Source organism: Oncorhynchus gorbuscha, linkage group LG15, assembly GCF_021184085.1.
Source record: "Oncorhynchus gorbuscha isolate QuinsamMale2020 ecotype Even-year linkage group LG15, OgorEven_v1.0, whole genome shotgun sequence".
Taxonomy (NCBI): domain Eukaryota; kingdom Metazoa; phylum Chordata; class Actinopteri; order Salmoniformes; family Salmonidae; genus Oncorhynchus; species Oncorhynchus gorbuscha.
Genome location: NC_060187.1, coordinates 36,386,017 through 36,400,661, shown reverse-complemented (window position 1 = coordinate 36,400,661; position 14,645 = coordinate 36,386,017). Strand labels below are relative to the sequence as shown.

The 14,645-nt window shown below is 41.6% G+C and overlaps 1 protein-coding gene across 2 annotated transcripts; it reads right to left on the bottom strand.

Moving 5' to 3' along the window:
* Window positions 1-1,697: 1,697 nt before the first annotated feature.
* On the bottom strand, window positions 1,698-14,095 carry LOC123997043 (semaphorin-4E-like). 2 transcript variants are annotated; one of them, XM_046301002.1, is made up of 17 exons: window positions 13,533-14,095; window positions 11,952-12,045; window positions 7,607-7,716; window positions 7,317-7,472; window positions 7,017-7,159; window positions 6,774-6,836; window positions 6,524-6,622; window positions 6,127-6,226; window positions 5,642-5,752; window positions 5,211-5,362; window positions 4,860-5,032; window positions 4,404-4,560; window positions 4,027-4,249; window positions 3,826-3,941; window positions 3,290-3,453; window positions 3,117-3,169; window positions 1,698-2,996 (listed from the first exon to the last, which is right to left on the bottom strand). In XM_046301002.1, exons 3-17 carry the CDS (start codon window positions 7,632-7,634, stop codon window positions 2,278-2,280), a joined length of 2,457 nt encoding a protein of 818 aa, XP_046156958.1. In that variant the 5' UTR covers window positions 7,635-7,716; window positions 11,952-12,045; window positions 13,533-14,095; the 3' UTR covers window positions 1,698-2,277. The 2 variants fall into 2 exon arrangements, with proteins under 2 accessions (XP_046156958.1, XP_046156959.1); XM_046301003.1 differs by lacking the exon at window positions 11,952-12,045.
* Window positions 14,096-14,645: the final 550 nt, after the last annotated feature.

The window sequence follows — 14,645 nt, the reverse complement described above, 5'->3', positions numbered from 1 at the left end:
CATATGCTGAGCACTTTTTGGCTGCTTTTCCTTCACTCTGCAGTCCAACTCATCCCAAACCATCTCAATTGGGTTGAGGCTGGTGATTGTGGAGGCCAGGTCATCCGATGCAGCACTCCATCACTCTCCTTCTTGGTCAAATAGCCCTGACAGCCTGGAGTTGTTGGGTCATTGTCCTGTTGAAAAATTAATGATATCCCATCTGGTTTGTGCTATCGCTGCAGAAGGCTGTGGTAGCCATGCTGGTTAAGTGTGCCTTGAATTCTGAATAAATAAGACCATCGCCATCACACCTCCATTCTTCACGGTGGGAACCACACATGCAGAGATTATCCGTTTACCTACTCTACGTCTCACAAAGACACGGCGGTTGGAACCATAAATCTCAAATTTGGACTCATCAGACCAAAGGACATATTTCCACAGGTCTAAAGTACATTGTTCATGTTTCTTGGCCCAAGCAAGCCTTCTTATTATTGGTGTCCTTTAGTGGTTTCTTTGCAGCAATTTGACCATGAAGGCCTGATTCACAGTCTCCTCTGAACAGTTGATGTGTCTGTTACTTAAACATATTTGGGCTGCAATTGCTGAGGCTGGTAACTGCCAGTCCTCATGAGAGCCAGTTTCATCATAGCGCTTTAAGGTTGTTGTGACTGCACTTGAAATGTTCCCAGATTGAATGACCTTCATGTCTTAAAGTAATACTGGACTGTTGTTTCTCTTTGCTTATTTGAGCTGTTCTTGCCATAATATGGACTTGGTCTTTTACCAAATAGGGCAATTTTCTGTATACCTCCCATACCTTGTCACAACAACTGATTGGCTCAAATGCATTAAAAGGAAATAAATTCCACAAATTAACTTAATGCATTCCAGGTGACTACTTCATGAAGCTGGTTGAGAGAATGCCAATAGTGTGCAAAGCTGTCAAAGGCAAATGGTGGCTTCTTTGTTTAACACTTTTTGGTTACTACATGATTCCCTGTGTTATTTCATAGTTGAGGTCTTCACTTATGCTACAATGTAGAAAATACTAAAAATAAAGGAAAAACCTGGAATGAGTAGGTGTCAACTTTAACTAGTACTGTATATACAAAATATAGGAACATCACATTGACTGCACTGGGCCTTTAATACAAAATATTTTAAATATACCATAACTGTACAAAATATTTAGCACAGAACAGTGAGCTCCAACAGTATTGGGACAGTGGCACATTGTTTTGGCTATGCACTCCAGCACTTTGGATTTTAAATGATACAATGGCTGAGGTTGAAGTGCAGAATGTCAGATTTAATTTGAGAGTAATTGTCATCCATCTCGGGTGAACCGTTTAGAAATTACAGAACTTTTTGTACATAGTCTCACCTCCATCCCCCATTTTAGGGGACCAAAAGTATTGGGACAAATTCACTTGTGTATTAAAGTAGTTCAGTATTTGTTCCCATATTCCTAACACGCAATGATTATTACATCAAGCTTGTGACTGTCGTTTTGCCCCTGAGCAAGGCAGTTAACCCAGTGTTCCCCGGGCGCCGAAGACGTGGATGTCGATTTATGGCAGCCCACCGCACCTCTCTGATTCAGAAGGGTTGGGTTAAATGTGGAAGACACATTTGTTGTACAACTGACTAAGTCTTTCCCTTTCTACAAACTTGTTGGATGCATTTGCTGTTTGTTCTGGTAGTGTTTCAGATTATTTTGTGCCCAATAGAAATTAATGGTAAATAATATATTTTGTCATCTTATTTTTTTTTTTAAAGTACAATAAAAGTGACTATGCTTCTAAACACTTCTCCATTAATGTGGATGCTATCATGATTACAGATAGTCCTGAATGAAATTGTGAATAATGAATGAGAAAGTTAGATGCACAAATATCATGCTAACCTCCCCTGTTATTGTAATTGTGAGAGGTGGGTATGATATTTGATCTGAAACTTTCTAATTAATCACAATTCATTCAGGACTATCTGTATCCACACTAACATTTTTAGAAACATTCTATTCATATTTACAATAAGTGACTCACAACAATGCATTATTTACCATTCATTTCTACTGGATACTTTTGGAGCTCACTGTATATTTGCATTATGGCATGACTATATAAAATAAATTCAACCTGGTGGGAAAATGTTTTTCTGGACAATTCCTAGAAACATTCCCCTCTATCGCAAGTCCAATGTACAGAGCTTGACATTGCCATAGTGTCCTAAATCAGCTGCCTGGTGAGAGAAAGAGAGCAAACCCCAGAGAGTGGTTAACACTCAGGGTCAGATCTCTGACTCGTTGTCAATGTAACCCAACCCATCCATAGTGGAAATATTGCCTCCCAGGGAAAAGTGGTGCTCCCCATTCCCTTTGAAAGCTATGACCGCGTGATGGTTATTGTTTGAGTTATGACTGGGTGTAGGTCCCAGCAACTTAATCACTGAAGTCCTATTTTGAATGTAGTCAACTGACAGCCTTTTCACCTGGCCCACACCAGAGTTCCCTGAAGATCTGTTTCTAAAGCTCCTTTTATATAGATTCCAGGCTACTAGACCAAGCAGCATCAGAGAGAGGAGCGCTACCGCCACCTGCAGGCCTACCACCCTGCTGTCTATACTCCATGACTCAGGAGGGAGCGGGGGCTCCAAAGTCTGTGGCACCTCTGGTAGTGGGGTATTGTGGCTATGGGGGGACTGTGTCGTCGTCAATGACTCCTCCTCACCCTCTGCATTAGTGTGGGGCCGCAGTTGATAGACTGCCATAGTCCTGGTGTGTGGTCTGCTTTTCACCTGCTCTACAGACTCACAGGTGTACTGGCCCGCGTCGGAGGCAGAGGCATTAAGAATAAGGATTCCTCCGTTGTAGATGTAATACTTAGCGTCAGCATGCAGCTGTTGCCCTAAGAAGAGCCAGTGTACCTGAGCCAGGTTGGAGGCAGGATGGCACGGCAGCTTGATGTTGTTCCCAGGGACTAAGGTGTAGTTCTCTGGCTTCACAGTCTCTGCAACAAACACACAAAAAACACAATTATTTCTATGTGTATCTACTTGTCAAAGGAAGTGATGACTAGATCTGTTCTTTGTTGGTAATGTGCTGAACAGTTATTGTGAAATCAATTTACCTGATTTTGGACATTTTGATATATCACCATCTTTTAGACTTTGAATCATGTTCCTGAAAGACAAATACCCTAATATATCAAGTGTATACTTAAATTCAAACATATAGTAAACACTTGTAATCTTTATTTAAGTCAGAGGTTACTCCCCAGTGAAAATGCTAGTGTGGGCGTACGTGTCAGAGGATGAACTGGCCACAGCAGAGCAGATGCCAGTGGAGAGGTCCCATCCACAGTAAGGGTCTCTGCCCAAGACACAGTCCAGACACAACTCATAGCGGCCACAGTCACTCAGAGGCATCTGCACTGCTCCAAAATCTGAGCCTACATACAACTGACCCTGAGGAAACAAGAATACAAACAAGCAAATACCACATGAGTGTCAGCAGCTCGATGAGTCGGCTCCACCCACTGTTAGTAACAGCAATGACAGTGCCATTCTCCTTGAATGCTCTATTGTAAGTGCAAAGGAAATCAAACGTAAATAAGTAAGCATCGGTCTGCAGAAGTGCCTGTAGACAACAATAAACTGACATTGATCATGGAAAAACGTTATGTTTACATTGTATGAATTACCTTTATCAGTAAAATGCTTTGTAAAATGTTGCTGCACCTTGGGGTTTTAAACCCGAGTTGCCAATAAGAAATTTGAAGAACACATTTGTTAAATACGTGATACAAATCAAGTTTGATTGACTTGAGTTAGTGTTACCGTGCTGGAAGAGAGGCGTAGCGTCCTGATAGCCTCTGGGGTCTGGTACAGCTGTATTTCCTCAATGATGAACATCTCCCCAGCATAGTTCACTGCCTTCTGCACATAGCCGTTCTCTGTAAGAAGAGAAGGACACCCATGTCATTGATATCCACTGCCAGAAGAAGTCTGTTTTGGGGCTGTGTGTGTGCCGTACAGTACCTGTGCCGATGAACATGACTGCGTATCTCTCTCCAGCCAGAGCTAGCACGTTGTCCACCACCAGGCGCGTGAACATGGCACCTTTTTTGACCAGCAGCGGACCCCCGGTCAGAGGGCGCACGGCCTCGTCCATGAGGGGCCGGTCCCTGATGAACTGCAGGGTCTTGTCTGGCAGGTCCAGGGAGCGCTCCATCCCAAGGGCCCGTGCTGCACTGTTAATGCACTGAAAAACAAAGGATTGATGAGTGGTAATAACTTGATAATGATAATAAATATATTAGTGTTGAGTTAGTAGTTGAAATGTAGAAAAGTTAATAATTTCCTTTTGTGGCCCTAAACCATTTAGAGATTCACAATGATATTAAATTGGGACTTACGGCTCCAGGTCTGGGGGTGGGCACCTCTCCACTGTACATTACCCACTTCACATGGGACATCTCCACAGTCACTGGTGTCTTAAACTTCCCCTTATTGAACACGTCTCCGATAGCTGACACACTGTACGCACACACTGCAGACATGTCGGACAAGCTCCTAGCGCAAACACAGTAAGAAAAACATGTTTGATGTTTTCAAACCACCAATATATATTATGGTTAGGGCCCTATGTCTTTCCTGACCACGTGATAAATACCCTAGGCCATAGTTATCCCTCCATTAGCCAGGGCTTTTACCTGGTCAGGTCACATGGTTGGGGAAAACTCCTGGCCCTACGATTATGGTAAACGTGCATGTAAAGCAACCATTTAAAACATAGTGAGAATCTCAGTCCATTTCCTACTGAAACAATGTTACCAACTTTAAAGTCACTAGATTCTATTGAGAATACTCACGACTGGGGAGTGAACACTGCGTAGAAAACACTTTTGCTCCAGTCATCATTTTTGAGTAGGAAGACATCCTGTACAATGGAGGGCAGGCTGGACTCTGGCAGAGAGCAGTCCAGACGAGCCTTCAGGAACGACGTCCACTTCCTCTGGAGCGTCCGCTGGCCGCCCATATCCCCCTACACAGTGTGAATTCTAGTCAAACAAGTGAAAACTTTTGGAGAGAAGGACACATGCACACACTATACCCTTGCACTGTTTAAACAGTGTACTGTTCGTTATATGTAAAATACCATGTATGGACCAATGAAACTTGTACTTCTTGCAGCTGAAAGTACATTTGTAACAAGTTGTTACCTTGCATACACGAGCCACTCGTGACACCATGAGCTTGTTGTAGAAGTCATACTCCATGGCGTTCTCGCTGAAGAACAGGTAGACCTTATCATCATCGCCCTCTGGGTTGTTATTGCTCTCGGGGACAAGGTCCATGTACACAAAGTTGGGTTCTGAAATCAAACCATAATGTGCACTTATTACGGTACCTATCAAGCACTGTTTTACAAGAGTAGTTGAAGTTCAGTTTCATAATTCAAAAACACAGAGACCTATAGGATCTAGGCAATTACTCAAGGCACAGAGTATGTAAAATGCTATGGATACATTTTGCCATTCAAAGTTCATCTGCAGGTGTTAGGAGATATGGTGTACAAATGAATAGAATATAAGGCATGGTATATAGCAGTATAGAAGTTTATAACAAGTATGAACAGCGAAGGAGAGCTGACCGTTGAGCCAGGAGCTCTTGAACTCGGTGCGGAGAGCAGAGGAAGAGCTGCGGAGAACAACAGGCTCAGAGCCCAGGAAGTTGATTGAGGTAGCAGAGTACAGGTCATTTCCTGGCAGATCAGAGACATAAGAATTACAAGGGGGAAACATAATGGATCTTCAAGCAAAGTAGATAATATTGTAAGTATTTAGAGATTTACAGGTGCAATCTTTAATTTTGCCACTGGCAACGCAAAGTAAAACACACTGAGCCATAAAGCAGAAAACTTGTTCAATTCACAAATACCCAGCCCCTTCACTTTTACAACCCCCCCCCACTTAAACAAGTGCAGCGGCAGCATTTTCAACCGGAAATAAAAGTTCTAGATTGCACCGTCGAAACACCACTTTTCAGTTGGTGCAAGTTGGACTTCAATGGATGCACACGTCTGTCATTGTGTGAGAGCAGATAACCAGAGACAGACAAGAGATGTAGAGTACATACCGACCATGATGGATGAGTATCTCTGGAAGGGGTCAAAGGGGCATTTCCCTTTTCCCTCCTCCTGCGTTTCCTCTAGTCTCAGCTGTCCTTCAGAATACGTCTGTCACGGTCACAGACAAAGCCACTATTTAGTTGTATTCATTCACACGGTTTCAGGGAGTGAGAGGTAGGTATATACTTTATACTAATCCTCAGAGGGCAAAATGTGTTACACTCAGTAGCCACTAACAGTAGAGAGAGTGAAGGCAGGTGTCTGTAGTATGCAAACATTTCACACTCACTGTAAATATTCAATGACAACTGCCTGTCTGCAGCAGTCACATGATAGCTTCAAATACCAGAGCTATTCTTACAGGAAGATGTCCTAACTGTCCTGTTCTGGCCAAGCTATTCTTACCATGTAATCACAGGTGGGGCTGAAAGCATTTGTCCCGCACACATACATTCTGCCATCATCCACTTTATGCAGCGTCCGGATGTAGTTACGGCATTCGATCTGCAAGAGAACGGGGATGAGAAGTCATTTTATGGATTTCAGTGAATTTATCTGGTTCTGTTTGTCCTGTCTTCAGTTGGTGTTCAGATAAACAACTCACTTCACAGATATCTGTGAGGAGAACTGTTTCATGATTGATGGAGCCACTTACTTCAGCATGTTTCCCTTTGTATGTGCACTCCATCTGTTTCTCCTTGGTGACCCGCCAGTATACCTAACAGAGAGCTGCACATCAAAGTATGTTCTAGGTAATGGATTTATGATTCCAAGGCATTGGTATTAGGTCACCGCAGAGTAGTTACAGGAGCCTTTTATTGCAGTCCATTTGTGATTTATAAAATAATGTATGCAAATGATACAGGATAACTGGTAGCTAAAGAGGATAACTGAATACCCATGACTTCTTGATGGAAATATCATTGATGTCCAGGGCATAGATAGCCTCTCGAGCCCCGAGCAGCAGCAGGCCCAAATCCTCTCGAACCAACATGGTGGAGTAGTTACAAATCCCTTCCTCTCTGAACAGCTTCATATTGTCTAAACAGGAAAGCATTCGAAAACTAAATGATTGCTCTGTATCACAAACTGTGTGCGTTTTCATTCCAACATTTTAGTATTTATTTGAGGAAACAGATGCACTCCACTACACCGTTATGAGAAAACATGGATTGAGGGTGAGATGTGAGGGACTTACCCTGGTAAAGGACACTCTTTCGTGGGATACAGTTGTGAGTGTTGTATTCACTGAGAGACAGAGGAAGGAACAATCCACAGAAAACACCCAGAGCAGAGAGAGGAGACATGGCGTAGTGCCCAGGTGGGAGGGGGTGTGTGGGAGCACTGCTTAGTCCTGCTTACACAATAACACACTGTAGATCAAGGTCAGCAGTTCATGTCTCTATAGAGACTCCAGTATTAGTGTTCTGATGGTCAATAGCTATGATGGTATCAGCCTCCAACATAAACACTTGCAGCTGCTGCTACCTCCTCTGTAGCTCAGGAGAGAATCCATACTGTCCCAGGTACTGTTGTAGGACGTGGTAGTTCAAACTTCCCAATTCAGGGAATCTTTATGCTGGTCCTGAGGCTCTCATCTAGGGACATGAGAACACAATACATGAGTAAGAGCGACTCAACATAGACTACTTCATGCAGTCTACTTCATGCAGTCTACTTCATGCAGTCTAAAGACAAAACAAAGATCATATTGATTTTATGATCCAACTGGCTAAAAGAAGGAAATTAATAGGTCTCCACCTCCCTTACTCTTTCTTCCAGTCTGTCTGCCCCCAATGATAAGGACCTGGGTGTGTGCCGCTTCCTTCTGATTACCAGGATACTAGCAGCTGGATATATGCTCAGGTTGGGGCATGCATGCAAATCACACGGATTATCTCATTTAACCCTCAGAGGCTCCTGTGATTCACAGGTTTTAATACTAGGGTTGGATCCCTTCTGCTTACCATAAGACCTGACATGGACAAACCCTGGGCCCTAGTTAAGGGCTCTCCACAAAGATTTCAGTCTTTGGAAACAGAGCTCCGTTTGCGTCGAGTTAAAAAAAAAAATCAGCCTCACAAAAGTACTAAGAATTATGTAGAGAGCTACACAAACAACCCTCCGTTGGATCCATTGCGTAGACTGTGTTCAGACTGTCCTTTAGACTAAACAAGGGCCCATGCAGAGTTTTTCCAAGCCAGGTCACGTGCACAAGAAAAACCTAGGGCGCTATCCATGACAGGTAACAAAACACTGAGGACGTATTTATTTCGGAGATCAAAAACACAGAAATGCTGTTAAACAGACAAAAAAAATAGCCCCTTGCAACAGATGCTGGTTTCTTGTTGTTACTTTAAAAACACAGAAACGAGCTGGTGCATGCTAGCGACTGCTCAACTGTTGACAGAGCACACATACTCGCCTCAGGCGAGGGGGACTACAGTTAAGCACTACAGCTGGTTTGAATGACTACAAGTTGTTATTCACTGTGTTTGACAGATATTTTCAAGCATGGAAGACAAGCAGGAATGCCTACAATAGGGATCATCAGCTAAATTCAGCCGCGGGATGAGTTTAAGTGGATGTTCAGGGGGCCGGAACATAATTACAAATAATTTGTAGACTACAAATTGATCGCAAAAAGCCCAAACAGATATCATTTTTGACCAAAACATTTCAAACCTTGCTAACATTTGTATATGATCACGTGTCTATTACGCATGGGAATACTTGGGAACAGCTTTCCAAAATTAAAATCACTTGGAGCTGATTTCCTGGTGTTTTTAGTCTTTTTTGTGGCCAACATTGAAACATTTAACAAGTTGAGTGAGTCAATGTAAAACATGTTGTCAAATGATGTCACTGGCCCTCCAGTCTGGTTTCACTATTCACGTCACTCTGTTGATTCCTGAAGCTTTTGACACCTAAGCCACATCCATTCACATGATCGACCACCCTCACTTTCCGATGACGATTTCTTTTATTGGAGATGAATGGTCTTTTTTCTAGTACAGTCAGAGAAACCAGATTGAGGATCTATATAAAAAAAACTTTAGAAATGTAGAACTACGCAAAACCCAAGTTATATAATTTGTACAATTTAACTTCTCAATTTGAATACATTTTCTAATTCTGATTGCATCATGCCTGAATCAGTAAGCAACCATTGACAGCTCCATAATTGATGCAAATCACCTACATAGCAGATTGAGGGTATGCTAAATGAGTTAAGTAGGCTACCTGCTGATTTGGATATACACGGAGTGTACAAAACATTATGAACACCTTCCTCATCTTGAGTTGAACACCTTTTTGCCCTCAGAACAGCCTCAATTTGTTGGAGTATGGAGTCTACAAGGTGTCGAAAGCGTTCCTCAGGGATAATGGCCCATGTTGACGCCAATGCTTCTCACACGTGTGTCAAGTTGGCTGGTGGACCATTCTTGACACACAAGGGAAACTATTGAGCGTTAAAGACCCAGCAGCGTTGAGGTTCTTGACACACTTAAACCGGTGCACCTGGCACCTACTACCATACCCCGTTCAAAGGCACTTAAATATTTTTTCTTACCCATTCCCCCTCTGAATAACTCATACACAATCCCTGTCTCAATTGTCTCAAGGTTAAAAAAAATATATTAACCCGTCTCCTCCGCTTCATCTACACTGTTTGAAGTTGATTTAACAATAAGGGATCACAGCATTTACCTGGTCAGTCTCATGGAAAGAGCAGGTGTTCCTAATGTTTTGTACACTCAGTTATCATACCATCAGAAAGTATTCATACCCCTCGATTTATTCCAAGTTGTGTTGTGTTACAGACTGAATTCAACATGGATTAAAGAGTTTCTCACCCATTTACACACAATACACCATAATGACAAAATGAAAACATTTGTAAAAAAAGCATTTTGTGAAATTGAAATACAGAAATATTTAATTTACAGTATTCACACCACTGAGTAAATACTTTAAGCACCTTTGGTTGCGATTACAGCTTGGAGTCGTCTTGGGTATATCTGTATCTGCTTTGCACATCTGGATTTGGGGATTTTCTCCCATTCTTCCTTGCAGATTTTCTCAAGCTCAGTTAAATTAGATTGGGAGCGACGGTGAACAGCAATCTACAAGTCTTTCCACAGGATTCAAGTCTGGGCTGTGGCTGGGCCACTCAATGACTTTCACATTCTTGTTCTGAAGCCATTCTAGCATTGCTTTGGCTGTATGCGTGGGGTCATTGTCCTGTTGGAACGTAAATCTTTGCCCCCAGTCTAAGGTCGTTTGCACTTTGAAGTAAGTTCTCATCAAGGATTTGCCCGTATTTGGCTCCATTCATTGTTCCCTTTATCCTTTCCAGTCTCACAGTCCCTGCCACTGAAAGCATCCCCATAGCATAATGCCACCACCACCATGCCTTGTGGTAGGGATGGTGTTAGACAGTGATGAGCTGTACCTGGTTTTCTCCAGACATAGCGCTTTGCATTCAGGCCAAATAGTACAATTATTGACTCAAGGCAAACGATTATGCGCGCAGTATTTCACGTGCCTCTTTGAAAACTTCAGGCGTGCAGTCATGTACCTTTTTCTCAGGAGTGGCTTCAGTCTGGCCACTCTCCCATAAAGCTCAGATTGGTGAAGTGCTGTAGAGACTGTTGTCCTTATGGCAGGTTCTCCCATCTCAGCCAAGGGACTTTGGAGTTCAATCAGAGTGGTCATTGGTTTCTTGGTCACCTCCGTGACCAAGGTCCTTCTTCCCAGTCTCCTCAGTTTGGTCGGACGGCCAGGTCTAAGCAGAGTCTGGGTAGTTCCATATTTTTTTTCCATTTACCAACGATGGAGATCCTTCCCCAGATATATGAGTCATCACAATTCTCGGAGATCTGACAGTTCCTTGGACTTCATGGTACAATAGTTTCTGCTCTGACATGAACTGTCAACTGTGGGAATTTATATAGACAGGTGTGTTTCTTTCTAAATTATGTCTAATTGAATTGGCCACAGGTGGACTCCAATCAAGTTGTAGATGAAAGGAAATTGGATGCAAGAGCTCCATTTAGAGTGTCATAGCACAGGGGTGTGAGTACTTTTGTAAAGTATTCACAACCCTTATTTTCAAAAGATTAGCAAGATTTTCTAAAAACATGTTTTCACTGTCATTATGGGGTGTGTAGACGGGTGAGAATATTTTAAAAAATCAATTTTGAATTCAGGCTGTAACAACAAAATGTGGAATAAGTCAAACGGTTTGAATATTTTATGAAGGCACTGTATATAGCGACAATGACATTGACATTCATTGAGCGTCAACACTATTAACCTAGAGGGAGAAAGTTGGAAAGGATTAGGGGAGAAAGTTGGAAAGGATTAGGGTTCAAAGGCCACCTGTAAAAAGCAGGAAAGTCTTAAGTGAGAAGAGATGTGGAGGTGATCAGACAATTTCAGCCAGAAAAGGTTTACAGGAATCAAACAGGGGTCAAGACCGCCACGCTCTCTAAAAAGTTCTGGACTCTCCTGTCATTAAGATATTTTTAGTCGTGGATATTAAGTTCAATCACCTCTGGCATAGTTCAATATGTAGCGCTCCACTAGACTAGGCAATGGGAATCCAAATGTGTACTATGTGGCAGACCGGATATGGCAGCCCCCAGAATGCTAAAACAAAAACTCGTACTGACACTCCAATTTCATAATCTGGAGATTGATTTGGTGCAGATGGTCTGAGAATAGGGCCTGGGCCTTAGTGCTTCTACATTTGACTTGAGCAAAAATGCCCTCTCCTAATCTGTAGGCTACTGCAGCACAGAATTGAGTTGTACTGTAACTGATTTACCTGAGCAGTGAATGGCAGTGACAGTGTGTTCCATGGGGCTGGGTTTGAACAGGAAACTGGGAGTTCACCTCTGACACTCCTTGTGTCATAGCCACTGTTGTGAAACACCATTGTGTGGAGAAAAAAAACACACCCAGTTCAGGACAAGGTTATGTTTTCACTAGCTCAGATTACTGAAATAAATAATTTTATCAAGATAACAATAGGCCACCAGATGTGTCGTTAGGGTAATTAGCTGGAATAACACAACTAATTGCTAAACTCTTTTCCATGAATGGGGTTATGAATGACCGGGGTTATGAATGACCAGGGTTATCAATAGTGAGATCAGCCTCTGGGGACTTCATATAGGCTACAACAATTTATGAAACAATGTTTTATACAATGACTTGAGTATAAACAGACAAACCTTTTATTTAACTAGGCCCTGTTCTAACAAATTGAGCACAATCAGTGAAGCATGCATGGCTAGGCTGCCTACACAAACAAGTCTCAGCAGGAGCTGGGAGACAAAGGAAAATATGAACTCCTTCAAATCTCATACTGCTCACAGAGGCTCCTCACAGTTTCATGGGAATACCCAACTTCTGCCAACTGACTATTTAATTGACCAGGTCCCACTTTGCCACTAGGAATATTGGCATACCAGGCTGGTCATGTCCAATGTGTTTCCACTGGTGAAATCAATCCCTATTGATTTAGAGAATTTACAAATGTTTTCTGCCTCTGAGCTGTTATGCAGCATACCACTTGCACTGGGATTTGACATCATGTGTCAAATCCCAGTGCAATTGTGTGTCCATAATACACAACAATGACAACATGTTCATTAAATCGCTTATGGGCAGATAACATAAACATAGAGCATTCTACCAATTATGCAATATGTTTAATGGATTAATTACATATTCATTGACATAAACCCATTTCCCTATTACAATGTAAACAATCTTTAAATAAATTGAAAATACAGCTTATTGTTCAGATATTTAACGTCAGTCTGTGTTGATGACATCTTTGGGAGAATAGATTAAAAACAGTGGACAGCTAGTCAAAAAAATAGGTTCCATATAATACATGATTGAAAGCACTTCTCTTAAAATTAATAGGACAATTTGCATAATTATATTTAGGACAGCTGGTCAATGTTTCTGACCTGAATGTGATGCAGCTGCTGATTCAACCTTACACCTGGACTTTGTTATAAATTTGACGTAAAATATTACATTTCTGATTCTGATAAAGAAATTAAATTAATGACAGGTGGGAAAAGGTAAATTATGAAAAGGACGTGCTATAACACTACTTTATTCGGGCGAATATTGACGCTTCTTGAATTATTACTGATTAGGACAGGTGAAAAATCACTAACGTTGCACATTAAAACTCGCCAAAGGTGTTCAATAAAGGGAGTGTATGACGTTTATAATAATCTTGCTACACCACTTTACCTGCTACCAAGGTTGCTGGCTAGTTAGCTGAGAATAATTTCACTTGTTAGAAATTGACCTCACCCATGAAGAACAACCAAACAAATGCTGCTCTCGAAAATTCACATACCAATAGGCCTACATGACTTACCTGGAACAGTTATATTTATTCTCAGTCTACGCCATTAGAAATTGATCCAGAGTATCTTCCATTTGACATCGGTATTATCTTTCGGCTCCACTTGTAACGTTTGCTGGTTTAGTGTGCACGTTAGCTCGATAATCCCATGAAGTTCGTCTCTACCAATGCCACATTCAAACCAACTGGGAACTCGGAAATCTCCACTTCCTACTACAGTGCATTTAAGACAACTAGGAAAAAACTAACTCTGACTGGGCAGAATATTTTTAATGATCTTCCAACACGGAATTCCAAGCCGGAAACTCGGGCATATTTGTATATTTCCGACCTGAAGGCCACAGTTCCCAGTTGTCGTGAAAGCACCACAAGTACCTAGATGGGGCAAGGTATCACGTGACCATGTTTTTCTATTTTCGAAGGATGGACGTTGATTGACTGATACATTAGACCGATACATTGGCTCTGTTTTTAGGATGACACTTTTGAAGTGGTTGTCTCGTAGGCTATCATTTTAAAGACTTGATGTATGTTTCTGTCCTTGCATACATGTATAGCACAATTGGCAGTCACATAGTAGTTGTTCACAATTTTGACACTACAATTGCAAGAAAATACTGAAATATGGAATTTCATTAATGCACTATTAACAGATGTAGATATTTCTTTCAAGCCGACAGTGTGTTGCCCAATCTTTTTTTATAAAGGCTACTGATACAACAAAATTCCAGAAAATAGCACTTATTTTTTTTATTGCTAGATTTCCCTCTATAGAACTTGGAGAACATTAAATTACCCTGAGAATAATATTTACACAACAATAATTTCTCAGAATTTAGTAGGCAACCATGGCATGCCAATTGCTGGAGAAGTAATCAACAGCAGTCCCTGAAAAAAAAACATACTAAAGTGATAGCTCATGTAATAGGACAGGATAGAACCAAGTCAGACTTCACTCACAACACACGAGATAACGAATTACTTGCTGACATAGTTTCAGTAGAGGAAATATGATTAATTGGAATCATAAAAAGTCTTAGGATTTTAGGCTATATTATATTTATATTTGTTTTAAAGGAGAAGGAAACTTCTGGCTGTCCATCTGTATTCCTGGATGCGGAGAGG

Excerpts from the sequence above, each read along its gene's own strand:
- LOC123997043 (XM_046301002.1), bottom strand. The coding sequence starts at position 7,634 with ATGGATTCTCTCCTGAGCTACAGAGGAG. Across the intron at positions 7,473-7,606 it reads TCTCCTGAGCTACAGAGGAG|GACTAAGCAGTGCTCCCACA; the intron begins GTAGCAGCAGCT and ends TTGTGTAAGCAG. Across the intron at positions 3,454-3,825 it reads TACGCCTCTCTTCCAGCACG|GGTCAGTTGTATGTAGGCTC; the intron begins GTAACACTAACT and ends TTGTTTCCTCAG.